This window comes from Gossypium raimondii, chromosome 10, assembly GCF_025698545.1.
Source record: "Gossypium raimondii isolate GPD5lz chromosome 10, ASM2569854v1, whole genome shotgun sequence".
In the NCBI taxonomy this organism is placed as follows: domain Eukaryota; kingdom Viridiplantae; phylum Streptophyta; class Magnoliopsida; order Malvales; family Malvaceae; genus Gossypium; species Gossypium raimondii.
The window spans coordinates 6,086,743-6,109,333 of NC_068574.1; the positions used below are offsets into that span (position 1 = coordinate 6,086,743).

Sequence of the window (22,591 nt, forward strand, 5' to 3'; positions counted from 1 at the left end):
TATAATGGCATTGTCAACTACTGAAGCAGAATACATGACAATTACAGAATCAGTAAAAGAATAAATTTGGTTAAGGGGCTTATTCAGTGAATTGATAAGTGAAAAAGGGGCAACTGTCGTATATTGTGATAGTCAAAGTGTCATTCATCTCACCAAAGATCAAATGCATCACGAGAGAATGATGTGCATAGACATTCATTATCATTTTGTTCGAGAGGTGATCATTCAAGGGGATATTTAGATTCTTAAAATTGGTGCAGAACACAATCCGACCGACATGTTGACAAAGAGCCTTTCAGTTTCAAAGTTCGAGCATTGCTTGGACTTGGCAAGTATTTGATGAAGGATCAATTAAGCTCGTAACAGGGCTCAGCAAGGGAGTTGGTCCAAATACGAGTCAAGGTGGAGATTTGTGGAAGAATGCCTTTTATTTTGACCAAAAGTTGTTTTAACTTTTCTTCTCCTAGTTAAAATTTGTTTTTAGTTTCTCACTTAAACTCTAATTAACCTAGAGTTGTTATAGTCATATATGCTATGAATTTCAACTTATAAATAAACCTTAGTTACTCTAGGTTTTAACACAACAAAAATGTTTAGTTTGAGAGAATTTTGTTCTTTGTTTTAAAGGGTTTTTCTTGCAGGGATTTGTGTTTTCTTTTAATTGTTTCACTCCTTTGTACTCTCATTTATTATAGTGAAATCTCCTTTTACCCGTGATTTTTTATCCTTTTTAGAGCAATTTTTACACGTAAAATTTATGTGTTCAATTTTTTCGGTTCTTATTTTCTTCACTTTGTTTGTTGTTTAATTGAATTTATCCTTACATAATATATTAGATTAATATTTTATGAACTTTGAATATTTTATATAAAAATAAAAGGAGTTATTTTTGAAAAATAATTTACGCTTTTTAAAATGATAAGTTATTTTACGGAAAATGACTTATTTTTTCTCGATGACTTGTAAGTTATTTTCTATCGACTAAGTTCGCTTTTCTATAAAACAAACCTAAAGAAATAAAAAAAATTCCGAAAGTCATTTGAGCCTAACATAACAAAATCTTAGAAGTTTAGAATGACGAATGAAGGGAAAAAAAATAAAATGACTTTTTTTATTTATATGGTTCAAGACCTAACATTTTGCGAAATTAAAAGATTGCTTTTAACTCCTGTGTACAATCGATAGTATGACCTAACAATCTCTATACCCAAAAACTCCTAGGCACAGAAAACAGTAATTAATTGAATGCTTCTCAATTTTCCTCAAATATAAATGCAATAAACACCGTTTGATTTCACCAACAAATGTTAATCAACGGTCTCAAAAACATTCATATGTTGCCAACGTGCACAATAAAAGTACACCTCTAAAACAAGTCACTTGCCGATTTTTAGTATAACATTTTTTTTCTTTTCTCCCTTCTCCTACATTTCAACCAAAAAAGCCAAAGGGCAAGAAAAGGTACGTTTTAGTTTTAATTTTAATTTTGATGGTTCATAGTCCAAACAGAAGCCCTTTGCGTTCTTCGTTTTCTTCATTAAAAAAATAATAACTTTCTTCTCCTATATTTCTTTCTCCCATCATTCTACTCCCCTGTTTGAATACTGCAGAAAAAAAAAAAAAGAAAACCCACTGAAATCTTTGATGGTTAAAAAGTGAAGTTACGGCACTTACCAGTATTTTCAAGTATAGAAAGAAGAACCCAGAAAATGATGGATATTTAATTAAATAGCGGAAAGGGAAACATACAAAGTAATTTTGAATAAGAAAGAGAACAACAAAGCTCCTCAGATCTTTTTTTTAGTTTTGTTTAAACTGGGTTTTTTTTGTCTTCAGCATCTATAGATCCTTTTCCTGCATAAGCTTGTTCTATTCTAGGTTTTTATCTCACTTTTACGACTCTCTTTTTCTGGGTTTATGGGTTTTTAGTTGTTTCTTTGATGGTTCTTTTTCTGGGTTTATGGGTTTTTAGTTGTTTCTTTGATGGTTCTAGTTGCATGTAGGATTAAGCTTCTTTTTTTATGGTTTTTTCCCAGGTCTAAAAGGGTGTATGCATTTGTTGAAGCATAAAGCCTTAAACTTTTTTTTGGTAATTTTAGAGTATTGGGTCTGCCTCAAAACGGAGTTTAAGGATTGACTTTTAAAGATCAGATTTTTTTTAGAACACTTTCAGGAGGATTTTTGTTGGAGGGGGGTTCTGATGGGGAGCCCCGATGAGCCCAACATAAAGGGCATTGATGCGTCGGTCGGTGGCTTGGTTTGGGTTCGACGCAGAAACGGTTCGTGGTGGCCGGGTCGGATTATGGGCCTTGACGAACTCTCTGAGGGCTATTTAGTTTCTCCAAGATCCGGTACTCCTGTTAAGCTTCTTGGTCGTGAAGATGCAAGCGTGTGAGTCCAATTTTTTAATCTTTTAATAACTTTTGTACTTGTTTGGGTAGGTGTAATTGCTTGCATTCTTGTTGGTGAGTCATTGTAGTAGTAGTTCTGTTTCAAGCTTATTTGCTTAGTAGTTTTATAGTTCTGGAACCATTTTTTTATGTTGCTAATCAACAAGGGGAAACTCTTGCAGATGATAAGTATATTTATACATATATATATGTATGTATATATTGGTCCCATTTTGAAAGAATATTGCAGACTATATAGTGCATTTTCTTGTTCATATCAGTGATTATTATGGCCATGAATGGTGGAAAGTTCAGCATTCACATTACATTAAAATGCCTGCTTGTTTGCTTTGGTGCCTTGTTCACGTTGTTTGTGCTGTCAGTCAACTTTTTAACTCAACTGGTTTGGTCATTTGAATACAATCGTGTGTACAGATAGTCAAAACTAGAAATTTTGTTCAATTAAGTTCTTTTGATTTTTAGTCACCGTTGATATTTTGTTAGACTTGTAGGAGAATGTGCATTGCTTCTCTAAGAGCCCTTTTAATGTTTTACTTTTTGCCATGTCTTTAAACTGTTATTATAGCTTATAGGCATTGGTTAATTAGGTTTGAAAGATAAATATCAAAATCAGTTCAGTAGGTGAGTGTTTGTTCCGTCACACAATAGTAGAGGTTGTATCCATCTCTTGTTGCTATTATCACTAAAGCTTGTAACCTTGAGGTTATGTATAAATTCTAGAGAAAAATACTGAAATTATCCTAGATTTGTAGAGATGAATGCTATTTTCGTTTCTAGATTATTGTGATTTAGATTCAAGGTTTTACCTTAATATCCCCCATCTTGTCTATCTTAAACCTTGTTCAATGCTGAATGTTTTACGAGTAAAGCACTTTTTGGTGCTGCATTTTCTTCTTTTAGTTTCTAGAATGATTTAAGTTTGAACCCCTTTTCATCCTGACAAAAAAGATGTCTGGAATTGTTGGTCTCTGAAGATTGAAATAATGAATGAGAGGAAGCCTTTCACTCAACAATCACTCATCAACCTTGAATAGAAGGAAAGTACCATGCTTGGCTTGGTTTCTTATTGCTTAACTTTGTTGGCTAAATTTCATTGTCTTTTTGGCTTTAGGGACTGGTATAATCTTGAAAAGTCAAAGCGGGTGAAGGCCTTCCGCTGTGGAGAATATAATGAATGTATTGAGAAAGCAAAAGCTTCAGCTGCAAATTCTAGCAAGAAAGCAGTGAAATATGCTCGAAGAGAAGATGCAATTCTCCATGCTCTTGAGATTGAGAGCGCCCGTTTAGGCAAGGATCATCCTGATTATTTCTCTAGAAAAGATAGATCTGGTGGTGATCAAGGTTGTTCAGCCAAAGAGTCACCTAACATGTCACGTTCTGGGAAAGAAAATGATGATGAAATGAGTGGATCTGAGGATGGCTCTAATTCAGCTCCAGAATTATCACAGTCTGGCATATCCTTTGAAGAGACAAATCTTATTAATGGTACTAAGGGGCGCTCTATGCTGGTAAAGAGAAGAAAAACCCCAAATGATTCAGAGGATGATGGAGCAGAAGGAATCAAACGAATGAAAGGACTTGAGGATCTAGGCATGGATGTAGGATCAAAAAGAAAAGCTCAGGCCACAGGGGTGCTCGAGTCAGTTCAACAAGAGAATGCTTCATTCTGTGGACCAAACACTAACAACTGCCTGTCTAATGGAGGTCCCATAAATGGTAGCAGAAACCATTCATCATCACTAAGAAGAAAGAGATCTCAAGTGGCAAATGTTCATGAATTCCTAAAAAGGAAAAATCGCCGGAGACCATTGACCAAGGTTTTGGAGAGTACTGTTATGGTGTCAGTTCCAGTTTCTTGTGATGAACTTCCAAGTTCAAGTAGTTCACCCCTTAGGGGACTTTCTGACAGCAAGGTTTCAGGAATGGATTCTAATGAATCACGCAAAAGTATTTCTGCAGTAATTAACAACAGCAGCAACAACAATAATAACAATTCAGACAGTACTGGAATTTCATGTGAGAATGGTGTCTCCTTAAATGTTTCAGAACATGCTGCTGATGCTGATGCTTCTCAAACTAATAATAAGACAAAAGACAAAGAAATATTCAGCGCACAAGAGTTGGCTGAGAATGAATCTTCAGACAGGCTATTTGATGTGCCGTTTTTTGGTGAAGATAAACCATCTGCAGGTATTATGGTTTAAACATTTGTAAACTATAGCGTTTCTTATTATTACTGTATCCTTTTTGTGCATAAACATATTCTGCTGCTTTTATAAATTGCAGTTGTATTGGTTATGCTTTTACTTTTACTTTTCTTTTTTCTTTTTTTGGGGGGTGGGGGTGCTGCAGGTGATGGATAATTTAGATTATTTGTTATTTCATTAATTGTTATTGTTTACCATGTTTGTCATGTGTCTGCATATGCTAGTTTTGTGTGCTTTATTTGGAATATTCCTACCTGCATTTAGCTTTTGTTGTGGTGAGTTCTCTGTTACTTTGGTTATCTTTGGTCCTTAATAAGACTTTTATGTTCTGGTGTTAGATATCTATGCATATCTATGTGTGCATGTGTGTCTGTGTGTATGTAATATGCATATATTTTGTAAACTGCATAACTTCTGTCTTGTGTTTGGCTTAGAAACCCCTTTAACGTGCATGTATGGATACACACTCACACACAAACCTGAGCTTGTTTCTGATCTGAACATTTGGACCAACTGTTTGTCAACTGCTTTAGCTTTCAAATTTTTTGTTCAGCTATCAAAATTTTGTACAAGTAGCCAAACCGGAAGCGAACTATGTCTGGATTAGTGTTGTCAAGGGTACAAGGTGCAGTATAGTGTTAGAAGTGTTATATTGCCTGCTCTAAATGTGCTTTTTTAAGACAGAATGCATATGTTTTTCTAGTGTACAACTTCTTCCAGGTTAACTAATGGGTTGGACCAATCTGTGATGATCTGTTGGATGACTAATTATGCTGAGTATTGTATGGTACGAATAATATTTTGAACTGTACTTAATGATAAGGTTGGATATTTGCTAAATTACTCTTCTTATTGGTTGGGGATATTAGGACATGAGATATCTCTAACTGCAGAAATTGAGTCAGCATGTGACTGGATTGGAAGCTAAACACATTGATGTTTGTGCTATCACACAATAAGGAGCTAAACTGAAAACTGAATGGTAATAAAGGGCATAATTTGGACCGATAACTTCAATGGTCCTGCTAGAAGTCCCTGTTGAATCAACATTTGCCTGGAGGCTTGAGTTTAAATTCCCTTTAAGGAATTCTTTTCTGTCTTTTGCCGTGCACCTTTGCTACCATAATTTGTTTCTGGCTCAACCATTTCAGTTCGAAATAGTTTAGTTCTGGATCTGCTTTCTTCTTGCAATGTTTTCATCTGCTCGTTTTTCATTTTTCAAATGTGAAGATGTTGATTCAAGTGCATGGTCTGATGATACATGTGGCTTAAGAAAGTATTCATTATGGGATTGTTTCATTTATAGGTTTTTATTGTAAGACCCCCCAATTTGTGATGACTAGATGCGTGTTCATTCTCTTCCTGAACCTGATTCCTTAACCTTCTACTCTCTTCTGTTTTGCCACCATACATTTTACATTTTCCTCTATGGAGACTGATAGTTCACTTGATTCTGACAGATTTTTCTCCGATATTTGTATCTTGTTCATCTGAGACACCTGAAGTTGGTAATTTGGGAAGGGAAGCTGAAATGAAGGGACATAATGAGTCTGGTTATACCAGATCAGTAGATGTGCAGGCAACTTGTATTACCCAGAGGATAGAGAAAGGTACTGCAGAGTGGCAGTTAAAAGGAAAAAGGAAATCGAGACAAATAAGTGAAAAACAAAGACACAACCCTGGAAAACATGCTGACATGGTTGATGAACCAAATACTTTTTTGGCAAGTACAGAGCATTTGGATGGATTTTCTCTGGGCTCCAATCAGAAAGTTGATTTCAATGGTGTTGATGGGTCAGGTGATCCATACACGTGCACCTCTCAATCCAAGTCTAAGTCAGTTGTTGAAGATCAGCTTAATGGGTTTGGGGACTGGAAGTCCATGTCTCGGCAGCCACATGGGAGAGGGCCAATAGTGGAGGCGAAAGTACTCCCTGATAGTTCCGGGAACCCTCAAAGGTCGCTTCCATACCGTCAGTCACGCTATACCGTAAACCCCAGATATCAGACGACAGATTTCCCTGGAAAAACTTATTCTGCTGATTCATCATTATATGATATTAAGATTGACGTGAAAGCTAACTATCGGCCACAACATGTTCCATTAGTTTCCCTCATGAGTAAACTGAATGGTAAAGCCATAATAGGTCACCCTCTAACAGTTGAGGTTTTGAATGATGATTACTATGACAATCCGAGTCAAGAAGCTGCTATGGAGTGCACCGAAGTTGACCATTCCTTGAAGCAAAATTCAGGTGGACGAGTCCCTAGAAAGCATATAAAATTGCAATCGCAATTCCCACCACGTAAATCAGCAAAAGTAAAGAAATCGGGACTGTTGTCTAAGAAGATTCGGAAATTGTCTTCATTGACGGGTCAGAAGCTATGTGTGGGTTTCAGGAAACCTGTAGCGGAGAAGCCCAAAGGTCCTGTAATAGCTTGCATCCCTCTAAAGTTAGTCTTCAGCAGGATAAACGAAGCATTGAACGGCTCAGCAAGGCCAACGCACCGATCATTAACATCAAGCAATTCATGAGTAAGTGATCTAAGCCATACTGAATATTGGAGTATAGAACCAGGCAGGCGGTTCATTTTAAAAGCCTTACCATTTAGCATGGTCAGCATGCATTGTACTCAACAGGTAGAACAAATGAGATTGGGTTTGTTGTAGAAGGAAACAGGTAAAGCCAATGAAGGATGAAGAACAAGGGAGTCTTCCCTGGCTTTGTATATATGAAAATGTAACATTAGTTGGAAGTGTAAAGGAGGCATTAGGTAATATCCATGACTTAGTATTGGGATTTAAAAACAAAAGAAAGCATCATGGAATCAGGTTGATTTAGGGGCTGAATAACCCAAGTTTTGGCGGTTGTACAATTTTTTTTCTTTTTTCTTTTTTTGGGCCTTGGGACTTCGATTTGGTAATTTATTCCAATTCCCATAGCCTCTTTTTTTCAATTTTGTTTTGCTTTTGGAAATCAGATTTTTTTCTTGCTTATTCCAATTTTCCTTCTTTCCTCTATTTTTTGTTTTATTTAATAAATTTGAAAAATCAGTTGTATAATATATATATGATTTTCAAAAGTTATATTTTTTTTTGGGTTGATAATTATTTTTCATATTTGATTAATATAAACAGGAGAATACATAGAAAAGAAAAGGAAACACAAAATTTGTAGCTTATTCATTATGTATCCTTTAAATATTTTTGTAGAAAAGAAATAAGTCCTTTCTTTTTCAGTTGAAATTGACATAGTCTATACAAATTTTAATATTATTATAATTTTTATTAAATTTGTTAGTAAGATATTTTAAAATAAAAATCTTTTGGTAGTTATATAGAAAATAATTTAAAAATATTAATTTAATAGAAAATTTTAACAGTACATTAAAGTCTTTAATGTCCTTGAAAGATAAGCATACGAAGAATACAAGGACTTGGAGTGTATTTAAAATTTATATTTTTTTTCAAATTAGTACGTGAATTTGATAACTATATCCATTTTTATCCTTAAATGTAAAAGAGTTGATGATGTTAGGGGGTTAACCCAAAAGAAAAGCTCACACACACATCCTAAACTTGAACTTGGGGATACCAAGGTCACAAATCCTTGTTAGTTTTTTAAATTATTTTTAATCTACTTGCCAAAATTTATATTTTTAATCCAAGTTTCCCAAAAGTAGTTGGGCTTCTCCACCATGAACAGAGGCCCAATACTCAACCTTCAACCTTAGAAAGGAACCCTAAAAACCCTAAAACGAATCCCTTAAATTTGACAGATTTCTTGCGTTTTCGCTGCGGCTCCCCTTTTCCTATTATAAACCCTTAATATCAACAGGTCCTTTTCCTATTCTTGTCTCAGTGTTATTAGTTTATTCTTGATTTTGTTTGATTTGTTTTAGAGTGTTTAAATCTTACTAAGGGAGTTGGGTATTTTGTGGATCTGTTGCAGAGAAAATGGCGACAGTTCCAGGACAGTTGATTTGGGAGGTAGTGAAGAAGAACAATTGTTTTTTGGTGAAGCAGTTCGGAAGAGGAACTGCTGCCCTTCAGTTCAGCAAAGAGCCCAACAATCTCTACAATCTCAACTCCTACAAATACTCTGGTATTCTTTTGATCCGAAATTTTCCTTCCTTTCTTTTGTTGTTGATTCGAAGATTGATCACAGGTTTATTGAAAAAAAGAAGAAGATATAGTAGCTATTTTCTTTCTCTTTCTTATTCCTTTCACTCAGTAAAAGGGAGATGTCAATAATATTATCAGCATAAGGAAATGATTAGTGTGTAAATGCTTGCTAATTATCGACGGAATGGGAAGATAAATTTTGAGTATTTTTTAATGTAATATATTCTTTGCTCTTCCTTTTTTTATTCCTTACATTGATTTTGCTTTTTAGAGAAACTGATATTTTACACTTTACCTTAACCCGAGCAAAATATGATTTGGGTGAGGTGGGAAATTGTGATTGACGTGTAACTCAAAGAATTTGTAAATATGTTAATAATGGTTACAAGTGGGAAACATGAATTTATCACCTGTACAAGTGATGATGTCGTGTGTATCATATATATATTGTTTAGTTCCTTGACTTTGCACAGATTCTAAACATTCAAATACGCCCATTGGGTTTTAATCTGACTTGTCATTTGCTTGATATGTGTAATTTAGGGTTGGCAAACAAGAAAACAGTCACCATTCAGAGTGGGGGAAAAGACCAGTCTGTGCTACTAGCTATCACCAAGACTAAGAAGCAGAACAAGCCATCGACCTTGCTTCAAAAATCTGCCATGAAAAAGGAGTTTCCCAGGATGGCCAAGGCTGTCAAAAACCAGGTACATAGGAAGAGCCTTGTGATGTCTGTCTATTCTTTTTCTAGCTTGCTTTTGGTAATTGACTCATTTTGAAGTGGAAAAGCTGCTTTTCTCTCTTCTTAAAAATGATGTTGAAAGCTTTTCTTCTTTTGCTTGTTTAATATTGGTCTTAGCTGAGTAGTAAAAGTTGTTGGGTTGCTTTGTTTAAAGGTGAGTTTTTATCTTGCAGTGATGAAGCAATAACATGTAAGAAGGATCTATTTGTTGGATTCTTCTATGAAATTTACTTGTTACGCTTGGCTTCTGAGCTTCCAAAGTTTAAGCAGTGCATATTCTATGCTTATATTGCTAGTTTTGGACATAATTGTATGTATACGTGCTCGATTTGATCCCTTCCAAGTGCATGTAGCTAGCTTATGTCATTCTTGTTCTTTGATCCAAGTCCCTTCCTGTTTTACCATCACTCCCCCTTTTCCCCGCTGTTTCTCTTGGAAGCTATTAGATTCATATAGATTTACAATGATATTAAAGAATTCTTTTCATTAAATCCTTTTGTTCTAGTTTCCAATGATATTTTGAGATTCTATTTTAATTTCCAATGATATTGTTTTAAACAATATATCTAGTCTCTGTTATAATTAGGTTACGAAACCCCTCCCCCTCTAATGCTCTGTGTTTCAAATAATCACAGGTGGCAGACAACTACTACAGGCCAGACTTAACCAAAGCAGCCCTTGCAAGGCTGAGTGCTGTGCATAGGAGTCTGAAAGTTGCCAAGTCTGGTGTCAAGAAGAGGAACAGACAAGCCTTGAAGATCCATGGCAGGAAGTAAGCTAGACAGTTTAAGTTGTATTGTGCTGCGGCTTCCGTTGTTCTAGACAGACCCCCCCCCTTTTTTTATTGTTTTACGGAATTTTGAAATTGTGTTATTGTCAACCATGGTTGTAGCTGGGGTGGTGGATTCGGTGTCTAGATTTTTGAAGCAGAGATTCATGGTCCTTTGCCAATTTGATTTCTGAATTATAACATGGTAATTTTTAGCATTTTCCTCTGGCATTGAAAACATAGCATACAATTTGCGCCTGTCCCATTGGCATATACAAATAATTTGTAGTTGTGTGCTAAACAAACCTGTTATTTCTGGGTTTAAACTGTGTAATATCCTTAAGGAGTGTTATATAAACCTTATTATATCTCAGCCAAGATTACAAGTGTTACTTATTTTTGTATTTCGTATCCAAATAATCAAATCCATTTTCCATTTGTAAACTTTCGTTAATTGACGCAAGCCAAGTTTGGTTAAATGTCCAAGGTTGGATGGCGATGTTTATAATGTCAATCTACGGCATGTGTATGCATATCTTTACCTACCCATAAATTTAATGTTTAATTTGGAGAATAATAAGAAAACTGATATCTTATATCAGTAACTAATTTGGAGAGTCAATTCATGCGGTGTCGTAACTCAATAATCCCTACCAAAGAATATTCCTACACTTGGAAATCCAAAATCAGCAGAGATATTTAAGATTACTACCATTTTGGGCAACCAGATTCGTATGGAGATTTTATTTAAACATCCATTTGTTGGATAATTGACTTGTGGGTATTAGTATATAATTTGTTTACTTGTTGGTTTTTAGGGTCTTATACACTAACCCACTTGGTGATCAAGTATATCAACAACCTTGATTAAGCTCAATACCCACCACTTCCAATCAAATTTACAATTTCATGGAACTAATAATTTAGTGCATACCAGCTAGACCTCATATTTTATATTCTAAAACCTTTTTCACATCAAGTTATTATTTAACGATTTTAATTTAAATGATTCAATAAATTAATTATCGGTTGAATCCTTAAATTAAAAAAAATTGAATTCCATTAATTACAAAAATAATAATAGAACTATTTTATTTTAGATTTTATCATCGGTCAAGTCAATTTCTATGTCAGACAGTAACTATTTGGTCCATTTTCATCATTAATAATCACAAAAAGACCTTAAGACTTAATTTTTTCTACTGATTTGGATAATTTTGAAGCGTACATCCATGTTAAGGGTACTCAACACGCTTTTATTATACATAAACCAAAGTCTTATGAGAATCTATCTACAACTGCAAGGATGTTGAACTTTTCCAAGTCAAAACGAAATCTTTTGCCGCACGTTCTCAAGTACCCTCCTTACTTTTCAAAGTTCAATACCCCTACCTTATAAAATGCTTCAGCAATGGCTGCAAAAGCAGCCATTTCAAGTCCAACCTTCTTCTTTGGTTCCCCCATACGACAACCATGTCTGTCAAGAAAACTCTTGCTCTTACCAATGGAAACGAAACCGTCAAGAGCAACGTTATGGATACCAACACAAAGCGCAGATGCTTTAACCATTGTTTCTCCTTCAAGGAGGCTTCGGTCGAACCAGTATCATCATTAAACGACCTTGATTCGAACAAACTCAAGGCTGAGATCAAGAGATGGGCTAAGGCTGTGGTGGCATATGCTCGTCAAGTTAGTGGTAGTTTCGGGAGCTCCGGGAGAAGTTACCGGCGACATGGGAGCTCTCGGAGCTCTCATCACATGCCATAGCCATGGCTAGTTTGAGGTTGAAGAATTGTACATCCGAGATGGTGAGAATTGGCAGGTCACATCCAATGCAAAAACGGGTTCAAATCTTTGAGCAATATCAAGTTCAACAAGGCAAAACTTATAGGCAAATTATGTCAAAAATTTCAGAGAACAAGAACAAGGCTCAGGACCCGTTTGCCTCGTATATAGTCATCTTTTTTTTTTTTTTTTTATCATAGCGGATGCCTGGTTTGGGTTCTTATGTACATAGTTTCTTCTGATTGTTATTTGCCTGAAATATTGCATTTCTTTTGTTAAAATTCATTGAGAATATGATGATAATACTGACGGATAAATTAAGCAGAAAGTTGTTGCAGTGCATGGTAATGTTAATGTTTATTTCATTGGTTACATAGACTATTTTCGAAATGATTAAACAAAAAGAAATTTGCCAAAAAAACACTTGATTTGAAATTCAACTGATTTGAAGATAAATAGACAGTTGGAGAGAATCCCAGGAAAAAACTGTTGCTACTACTTGAATTTACACCAAAATAATGAAAAAAAGACGAGGAAAACCAAAATCTATACATCTTTGTAACGGGGCCTAGCTTTGATAATTGATAGAAGCGTGGCCTTTGATGTTGTTTTGCTTCAATAGGCAACGAGTTTGATGGAACTCTTGGATAACACAATCACTGGTTTCTGCATGATTGAGTTTTATTTGTTCCATCAGGTTTCTTTCTTCTAATATATCCACCAAATGCCTTTTCTCTCCCAGATATGGTCCTCAATAGCTGTTTAGAACACATGTCTTGCGCTTGTGTCGCGTTCTTCATTCGCTTTGCTCTCACCCAAGCAGGTTCCTGATATGGAAAAAGAGGTCAGTGCTTCGCATGTTCTTCAGATCAACTATATTTAGCTTATTATAGATGATTATGTAAAAACAAGCTAATACATGCTAAGACTAAGAGGAGATACCTCGGGGACAAAGCGGGAGAACCCGAATTTAATCAATAGCAGAACATGCTCCATTACAAGAATGGCTGCAAGGCCAGGCTCAATTTTCCATTTTCCTTCCTGATCGTATAACCATACTAGAAGTGCAGAATTGGTGCATATTGACATCAATATTAGGAACTGAAATTCAAATTCGTAAAATACCATGGTGAGTGTTGAAGAGCAAAAAGAATATAATAGCCTACTGCATAACTTATTCTATAAGTATGCAGAGATTGGTTTACATTAATAAACACACACACACACATATACAAGCCATGATTGCTATGCACTTCAGCTACTTAGTATTTCAGGAATTAGGATAAGAATCAAGGATCACTAAAAGCAGATTTGGAAGCAAAAGGCAAAGTAGTTCTCTTAGTCAAGACATTTGGTTTACTTGTGATGGCTAATGAAAGATTGACATTTTTGAAAGTAAAAATACCTGAAAAATGTTAAGCCAAGCTCCAATTGTAGCGGCAGCTCGTGGAACAGGCCGTCTCAACATGGCAAGCAGCTTCAAGGCGTCTGTTCTCATTTCTGCAATGTTGTTCTATACATCAAAATATCAAGTTTTAGTTTACATTATTAAACCTGAAATCAACACCAAACCATACTTTTAATTATGTGAAAGCACCATTAAAAGCATTATATATACCAAGGCAGAGAAAGCAAATGCAAGGGGAAACGCACAGGCAAACATCATGATCATTCCAAACTGCAGTGCCAACTCCAGAAAATCTGCAGAGTTTAAATTCTCATTAAGTAGAAGAAATATCTACGTTTTGTAAGTTTTTTGGGGTGTTTTTCTTTTTCAAAGAAAAACATAATACCTTTATACATCTAATAACAAATTGGAATGGAAGTTCATTGAAATTTATGATTATATTCGAATCTATGGCAAAGATCTTATTCTAGGCAAGAACTAGAGGTAGGTATATAAAGTAAACTAATTTTCGCATGAAAAAGTTATTCTAATGTGAAAGGCAAACAAAGAAATAGTTAATCTTAATTTTCTGACAGCACTATTAGTTTACTACTCCATGTTTGGCACATTACCATCAAACAGCCCATCTTCCAGTTCCTCAGAAATGCTTGCAGAATATGTGGGTTTCAAGTACTCTTTCTCCACCCTGGTAGTGAATTGGATCTTTCCAATCAAACCTTTCTCACGTTTTTTCTTGTTTCTTAACAATAGAGATGCGTTAGAATGAAACATAAACTTAAGTGGTACCCTAAGCTAAAATATATTGTAAACACAGAATCAGAAAGTCTTACCTAACAGCTCTATACTTTTTATAGCTGTACTTCAGATACGGTAAAGAATTTTCCACCAGATTTTCTAAGACCTAATAACATTGTGTAGTTCAAAAACATCTGAGTCCAGAAAGTTGCAAGGTATTAGTACAAAGTAATGATAGCCAATGATTGTCTTCACCTCATAAAGTATCAGACGCTGGATCAACACTTGGCGAAGGGTCATAAAGTTGCGATGTAAAAGGGCATGATAAAAAACACCAATGTATGATTGCATAAAATAAAGACCAAACACCTGAAACATAACTGTTATCTGTCAAATAATATTCTTAACAAGAAAAAAAGAAAACCGAATGATATCACTTCCTAATCATACTTTGTAGACCAAGCTGTCAGCCTGATATTCAGTATTTTCATTGTTTTCATGCTTAATGAGTCGGATTGATATCTTTCCCCCAATCTTTGTGAAATACTGGATTACAAGAAGATAAACCACAGTTAACCCGAACCTGAAACCAAAAGCATGACACACATAAAGTAAAACATTGTGGATTTAATCAGCATATGAGAAAAAGGAAGTTCCCTAACAGGGAATGAAGTAGCTGCCAAGGGAAATAAATTAACACTATTAATCAAGCATAACGTATTTGATTCAAGTTAAAAAAAAAAAAAAAGAGGAGAGAGGTGTCGGATCTTACTTCACCATATCAGACTTGAGGACCTCGTAGAGATGAGCATAAGCCAACTCAAATGGCAATTGGAGGCAAATGATACTCAAAATAATGATAACATCATTTCTGAATCGTTTGAGATAGCCAAACCATTCATATCTTTGCAATGCTTCTTTCTCTTTCGTTTTATCAATTCCCGAATTTTTTACAAGTTCCAGGGGAGGCTGCAGTGAGTTCCACTCCCTCCCAGATAATTTGTATCCTTCGCTTGTGCTGACAGAAAAATTAAGATGCCACCTGCCTCACGCGGACAGAAAGAAAGAGAGAAGAACTACATAAGAAAGGCCGAAGAAACACGCCTAATATTCGGAAAAGTGACCTTCTAGTTATATGAAATCAGTTTTACCTGGCTGAAAGTGCAGAGTTTTTACGTTTCCAGAATTGGAAAAACAACACAGCCCACAATACTATGCTTATGAAGAAAGCAGGGAATACTAGTAATTTTAATGATCTGGATAAATCATTACACACAAGCAATTAAATTAAAACCAAGGATTAAAAAATTCAACAACTGAGAAGACAATTATAACTTCCAAGAAGAAAGAGAAATGGTGAGGCTTACCCAAAATCAATCAACTGCAAGATAAGTCCAAATGTAGCCGGAAAAATCATCCAACGTGTATACATTCCAAGAAAAGCAAAATAAACTGCAATCTACCATGCGAAGATTCCTTGATTAAGCAATATACTACAAAAGTGATATGCAAAACTTAGCTAGCTGTGAATTTGTAATCACCTTTGTCCCGAAATATGCATAAATTTCATCAATTGGTTGAGCTGTAAAGTCCCACCAATTTAATGCCCAACTCCTCAGTAGTTTCTTCCTCTTTATTTCATCTATAGACAACATTTATCATACTTCAGGGCTGAGAGAACATGAGAACTGTAGGTAATTTTGCTAGAAAATGTTAACTTAGAATACCGTGTAAAGGGAAAACTTGTTTAACTATTCCTTCCAATTCCAACCTCTGCAGTAATGATTTCCCAGCTTCCCATTGGATCTCTTTGCCATCAAATTTTAAAGTTACGTCTGAATTCTTCTTATTGACCTGTAAAGTTTCGATTTGATTACTGTTATTCCAAGAGGATCCAAAGACTTCTTTTCAAGCCAAACAGGGCAACGCATCCTTGCATATGCACATAACTTTAACTACATCAGAAAATATTGAAACAGTAGATACCCTGATTGATCATATCACATACACTGACAGCTGAAAACAACTAATGTAGGGAAAACAACCAACCATTGCTCATTTTAAACACGAGCTGATAGTTGAGTAAAACAACATGAAATTCACTAGGGTAAACACAAAAAAAGAGGTGTCAGAAGATAAAGAAGCCATTCAAAGTTAATTCTAGTGACTCCCATTGAAGACCTTTAAATGTAGACTTGCTGTTGTAAAGAAGTAATGTGAGCTAGAAATGAGAGAGTACGTAAGATGGGGGTACATTAAATTAACTCACAATTTTGTATATCAAGTGACGGTAGCATTGGAAACGCTCACACCAACTGAACAATGAGCCATCAGGTTGCCGTACAAAAGCTTTGATCTCCTCCCATTCAAATTGTAAATCAATTCCTGAAGTGCAGTGCTTCATTAGCTATTTTCAGCAAAGAAAGTAGATAACTGAAATGAAGTAAAAGAAACTGGACGACCATCAATATCTAAGCCAAGGAATTAATACCAATATGAGTGGTCTTCTTCATCTGCATCTTGGCTGCTACCCTTCCCAGAGTCTCTAATGGTGCTGCTAGCTGAAAGAAGGATAGGTAGTAAGCAACTCTACTCAAGATTACTTTATATCCCATTCCCAACCACTTGGAAACAATCCAACAAAAATAAAGGGGAAAAACCAAAGTCATGAATGACTTTGGACAGTAATCTAAATTGAGCAATAAAACAGATAAGGCAATAAATTCAAATTTCCAAATAACAATCCGTACTGCAAAAACATGTTGAATTCAGCTCTACAAAGCAAATTAGCTACTAAAGTTCTTATATTTTTCAGGAAAGAAAGGAGGATTGAAAGGGAGTCCTCAAATGAAAGCAATCCTAAAAAGGAACACCCAAGTAATTTAGGACCAAGAAATTTCCTTTCACTGAAGGAACCCATTGTCATTAACTAGGATACAATAAAAATATCCCAAGAAAACCAGGATTGCACAAAGGAAATAGTTACATATTTGCATGTCCAACACAGATGCTAAAACATTTAGTAGGAGACAAAAGGGGAAACATAGTACAACTTTTATGGTCATGTAGATAATTTCAAAGAGAATAACCAGCAGATGGGAAAATAAACTATTAATTAAGATAATTTTAAAGAAAATATAGATGCAAAGCGACAAAAAAATGACTCCATGAGACAATGTAGAGAATGTTCAAATCTTGAAAAAGAAACAAAAAAGAAAAGAAAAGAAAAATATCAAACCTTGATAAACTCGTCAGAAAGGCCAAGAACTCTCTCAACGATCAAACCCACATTTCTGAACTCATTGACAAGAACCTCAACACAATCATAACCCTTATTTTCTTCATTGAGGTTCCTTTTGGGAACCACCAAAGCAATCTCGTAAACAATTAGGTCTTCTGGAACCCCATTCATTTTCCACACCCCAAATTCAGCCCCCAAAAAAAGAAAGAAAAGAAGCACCTGAATCTCGACACTGTAGCTTAAAAGAACCAATGAGGTGAAGCGGTGGCTTCTTTCCAATCAGCTAAAAACAAACCTATTTGGGGATCCCTTTCAGCCATGGAAATGCATTCGAAAGTAACGAAAGGAGAAACATTTCCTTTTCGCTGTAATGAATAAAAATAAGGGGAGGGCGGGGGGGCCTAAGCATCAGCTCAAAAGGGTAAATTGGTCTCTCTATCAGAGGAAAAAAGGTGTCTACTTTAAGCCTAACAACCAAAAGGGGTTTTCTGTGTATGGGATCAAAGAAAGATTAATGCAATTCGAAGGACCTAAGTTGGTTACTATTTTTTGACCTTTTTAGCCTAATAAATAGAGGTGAGGAAAGCAAGCTCTCTCTCTGGCACTAAATACTAGGCAAGAAGCTCTTTTCAAATGCCAAAGTAAAATAAGTACATACATAGAAGAGAACTACATGCACAAATCTATATATATTGGAAAGTAGCATAGCATAAATCTATAAAAATGAATCTTGGCAAAGGAGGAGTCGGCTAATGGGGGGAAGAAAGAGAGAGAGAGAAAAAAAAAAGTGAGACACATAGGAGGGTTTAACATGACATTGACACGTCCATACGTGACTTGGCACTTTAGCTTTTGTTTGGTTCTTGCCTATCTTCGGGTGAGGCCGGTCTGAACTACGTAACCCTGTAAATATAACGAGCCAAATGATGATGCTAGCCACCATCCATGAGGGGCACGACCCTCTATGCATGTTTCATTTCTTGATTTTTGTAAAAACACACACGAAAAAATACCAACATCACTTAGCCAATTCCCGATCCATTTTCAGTGCGTCTCTTTGCAGCAACTTGCCCTGAAGCTGGTGATATACGTCGTTGAATGTGTGGGATTTATATGAAGATGAAAGTGATATACCAGATTCATACATCACCATAGTTTTTTGGAATCACAAGCACTGAAGCAGTAATGCGTGTTGGTTTTAAATATATTTATATTCTTTTACAGAGTCGCAGTCATATGATCACATCAGTTCTTGTTGTTGTATATGTATTCTGAGCATGGAAACTGACACAAACAATCTTTAAATAGCTTATGCTTTTAACTTTGGTTTAACATATGGATTGGTATAAGATAAGATTCCTTGAATCAACCGGTCCATTCAAAGTGGTTTCCCCAAACATCATGGTCATCTAGTAGGCTATGTTGTTTAACTACAACATATTTTGAAGTACAAAAACACACTTCTTATCTTTGATGGAGGATCAGTGTTACAACAAAAAATTTTGGATTGTGATTTTTATAAAAATCATAACCAATAACCAAAATTAATAAGTTATGCAATCCCAAGTGATAGGAAACAGACAGCAGGAACTTTCCAGGAAGCAGGGTTAGTTTCATTGGACAATAAGCTAAAATGGTAATACCATATCATTGAAGTACAATTAAGTTTTGATGAAGAAAGGACAACCTTCTAAAGTCTCGTTTTCAAGCTCCAACATTGCAGATCATCTTAAAACTAATCTCTTTTTCTAGCATTTGGTTATCACATGTTCAAATATCTAAGTACATGTTTGAATATCTAATCCCATTGCAAATTTTCTAATAATTAATCCATTTTTGTGTCTGCTGAGCTGATCACATGTTTATCTATCAATTATAGAGGGTGACAAATTTATGGCGTAAAAATGTCACTGAGGTTCTTGTATTAGGAATATTGCATTTTGCCCTCTCAATTTAAAAATAAATAAATTCATCTCTGTATCTTAGATTAAAAAGTAAATTGAGTATGGACGTAGCTATGGGGGTTGGCAGGAGCCCCGCTGTAATACCCCGAAAATTTTTACAGTAAGATATTATCTTTGATATGGTAAGGAAATAAAGTGACAAAAAGGAGAATTTTGAGTTATGACAACATTGGGAAGTATAGTATGACATATTAATTAAAGAAATGATTAAATTGCAAAAGTGAGAAAAATTTTGTTATCCAAGAGTAAATACTCAAAATTTGAGGGTTAAAGTGTAAATATAAAAGTTGAAGGACCAATAGTGTAAATATTTTAAGGGTGGAATAATCTAGAAACTAAGGAAAATGGGTGAATTGGGACCAAATTGAATAGATGAAGAATTATGAGGGACTAAATCATAATTTTACCAAATTAAGTGATGACTCAAGGATGAAATTTTAAAAGATCTAAAGGAAAAATGGTCAATTAGAAGAAAGAGAAATCTAGAAAATAATGATGATGTTGGAGATATTTTAGATTAAATAAATAAATATTAGTTTATTAATATTTTAATTTAATTTTAAATGACATTTCATCATTTTATTATTATTATATTTAGTATATATATATGTGGATGAAAAGATGAAGAATCATCTTCCTTTCCCATGCATTTCACGTTAGAAGAGAAGAGAAGAAAGAAAGTTTTGCTTTCTTTACAATTTGGTCCTTCCACCAAAAATTTACCATTTTCACTTGGAAATCAAAAGAATTTCCATAGCTACCAAGAGAGAAAAATGTTAAAGAGACTATGGGGAGCTATAATATCAAGTTAGATTCGAGAAATAGAAGTTGGAGGAGAGAGAAAATTCAAGTTAAAGATTGAAATCAATAGAGCAAGGTAAGAACATCAAGATTTCAATATATTTTTAAGTTTGATATTATTGAAAAAGTATGAAATTGATGTTAATGTAGGGTTTTATTATATAAGGTTCTATGTTCTTGATATGTTAGTGAAGGGAACAAGAGGAATTGATAGAAAATATTGTAGAGAAAGGAAAGGAGGGTGTTATAAATTTGATTATCAACATATTGCACTAAAACAGTTTTGGACAGCAGCAGTAAGTTAACTTTGAAAAATCACCATAAATCGTGGAAATTTAATTAGAGGATGAAAAAAATATGGAATTAAAGCTTATTGAGTCTAATTTCTCATAAAATAAACGATGTAAGTAATGGAATTGTAAATCATGAGATATAATGAATTTTGTTAGATAAGGTTAGAATGAATTCGGGTTCCCCTGTTCTGACTTGGAAAAATTATTAAAAATTGTATAAAAATAATTATGGGTTATAACTTATATATTTAAAATCCTTAACTATTTTATTTTTTGAATGATTAATGAGTTTATTTTCAATAGAAACAAACGGGGACATCATCCGAATTCTATATAAAGAGATAATTAATTTTTAGTGAAAAGGGGTCGAAACTGCCGAACAGTGAAACAGGGGAAACTTTAAAGAATAAACTGTACTTATTGGCTAAACCAAAAATTCTGAAAATTTTATGGTAAGAAGATATGTGAGTCTAGTTTCAGGAAAAATTAACGGATCTTAATTTGGAGCTTTGTAGCTCGAGATATAAATAAATTAGTGACCCTGACTCAGACAGACAGCTTGAATTTACATATAGGAAAATAGTGATAGTATGGATAATGTTGTTTAAATGTGTTATACACATTAAGGATGTGAAATGGAGAGGAGGAGGAGGAAAATTGGGAAATATATGAATGGTTTGTGTATAATTGGTCATATGCTTGATTATAATTGATAAACGATGAAATAGAAATGATGCTTATATTTGTGCATTATTGGTCATGGTCTAAGCTCATGTGTGAAAATAAAGTTTCATAGTACGTGTGTATGGTATATTCGGTATATGATTTGGCATGAAGTAATGTCATGAATGGTTTATGAATTAACACATGTTGATAAGTGTGATACATGAATAAATGTTGTGCTCATCCATGCTTATAATGTTTATGCTATATGTGTATTTGGCTAACATATTTGGCATACATGCTTAGGCTTGGGCCAAGTAATGGTTGAATTATGCCACGTTAAATTTATAATTTATGCATTGAAATGGTAAGTGCCTAATTGAAAATATGCTTGTGATCATGAAAAGGGTGGTAAGGTTTAAATTATGTAATCTCTAGTGAAATGGTTTATCATGTGGTTAGTTTCAAAAAGAGTTATGTTTAAATACACTAGCTTGCGACTATGGTTGAATGATATGTTTATATCTTATGTGATGTGCATAGGAAACGAGTGTGGAAAGGTAATGAAATAGTAAGTTCATATGGCTGAAATTTAATGATTAAATGTTAATTTCATGAATTATATAATGTATGATGAGATATATTTGTTGATGATTTGAGAATAAAATAACAATACGAAAACCAAATAAATGATCAAATTAAGCGGAACATCGAATTTGAGTACTTCTGATCAGTGACAAGTGATGAGTGGTAACTTTAGCTACACTTATCTAATCAGTGACAAGTGACAAGTGATAAGTGATAGCTTTAGTTACACTTATCTGATCAGTGACAAGTGACAAGTGATAAGTGATAGCTTTAGCTACACTTATCTGATCAGTGACAAGTGATGAGTGGTAGCTTTAGTTACATTTATCTGATCAGGGACAAATGACAAGTGATAAATGTGATCCGTGTAAGACCATGGCAGGGCTATGGCTCGAAAAATGTTAAGTGATCATACGCAAAACCATAGTTATACTATGGCAAAGTGGAAGTGAAGTACTCAATTTTCCATATCCGTTCCTTAATTTGATTAAGGATGGTAAGTGACAAATGGGCCCAAAAGAATTATAGTAACTGGATAAATAGTAGTGAATTTATACCAGGATGATGAGTTGAGTTGATGTTGTTATTTAAGCTAAAGTGATATTTTCATTGCAAACTTGAGAATTTCATAAATGTTTTAATGAATGGTATAATCGATAAACGTTGAGTTAAATGGTAAATACGTATTAGTATTGAGCTTAATGATCTGAATTGTGAACATGAGAAATTTGTGAATTGTATGAAATGGAAATGAAACATTGAATTATTAAGACTTGTGAATTACATGAATATGTATCGGGTCTCGTAGGTCCTATTTATTATGAATATAATATTTTGAGGATATATTATGAAGAATTA

At 34.5% G+C, this 22,591-nt stretch overlaps 3 protein-coding genes and 1 non-coding gene across 6 annotated transcripts; 3 read left to right on the plus strand and 1 right to left on the minus strand.

Moving 5' to 3' along the window:
• The first annotated feature begins 1,380 nt into the window (after nucleotides 1–1,380).
• LOC105777256 (uncharacterized protein At1g51745) lies at nucleotides 1,381–7,622 on the plus strand. 3 transcript variants are annotated; one of them, XM_012600409.2, is made up of 4 exons: nucleotides 1,381–1,461; nucleotides 2,163–2,391; nucleotides 3,523–4,601; nucleotides 6,079–7,622. In XM_012600409.2, the coding sequence occupies exons 2-4, from the start codon at nucleotides 2,201–2,203 to the stop codon at nucleotides 7,152–7,154; spliced, it is 2,346 nt and encodes a 781-aa protein (XP_012455863.1). In that variant the 5' UTR covers nucleotides 1,381–1,461; nucleotides 2,163–2,200; the 3' UTR covers nucleotides 7,155–7,622. The 3 variants fall into 3 exon arrangements, with proteins under 3 accessions (XP_012455863.1, XP_012455864.1, XP_012455862.1); XM_012600410.2 differs by having other exon boundaries at nucleotides 2,174–2,391; XM_012600408.2 differs by having other exon boundaries at nucleotides 1,397–1,461; nucleotides 2,037–2,391.
• Nucleotides 7,623–8,299: 677 nt separating this feature from the next.
• LOC105777777 (60S ribosomal protein L28-1) lies at nucleotides 8,300–10,633 on the plus strand. Its single transcript, XM_012601234.2, has 4 exons — nucleotides 8,300–8,457; nucleotides 8,572–8,724; nucleotides 9,288–9,451; nucleotides 10,122–10,633. The coding sequence occupies exons 2-4, from the start codon at nucleotides 8,577–8,579 to the stop codon at nucleotides 10,260–10,262; spliced, it is 453 nt and encodes a 150-aa protein (XP_012456688.1). The 5' UTR covers nucleotides 8,300–8,457; nucleotides 8,572–8,576; the 3' UTR covers nucleotides 10,263–10,633.
• LOC128034368 (small nucleolar RNA R24) lies at nucleotides 9,653–9,742 on the plus strand. The gene has a single exon (XR_008190493.1). It is a non-coding gene; the product is annotated as a small nucleolar RNA R24 (small nucleolar RNA).
• Nucleotides 10,634–12,448: 1,815 nt separating the features above from the next.
• LOC105777485 (anoctamin-like protein At1g73020) lies at nucleotides 12,449–18,130 on the minus strand. Its single transcript, XM_012600787.2, has 16 exons — nucleotides 17,422–18,130; nucleotides 16,675–16,744; nucleotides 16,453–16,568; nucleotides 15,911–16,037; nucleotides 15,725–15,825; nucleotides 15,551–15,642; nucleotides 15,335–15,439; nucleotides 14,956–15,225; nucleotides 14,634–14,766; nucleotides 14,439–14,552; nucleotides 14,279–14,349; nucleotides 14,060–14,187; nucleotides 13,659–13,741; nucleotides 13,446–13,553; nucleotides 12,983–13,141; nucleotides 12,449–12,867 (listed from the first exon to the last, which is right to left on the minus strand). The coding sequence occupies exons 1-16, from the start codon at nucleotides 17,593–17,595 to the stop codon at nucleotides 12,697–12,699; spliced, it is 2,022 nt and encodes a 673-aa protein (XP_012456241.1). The 5' UTR covers nucleotides 17,596–18,130; the 3' UTR covers nucleotides 12,449–12,696.
• Nucleotides 18,131–22,591: the final 4,461 nt, after the last annotated feature.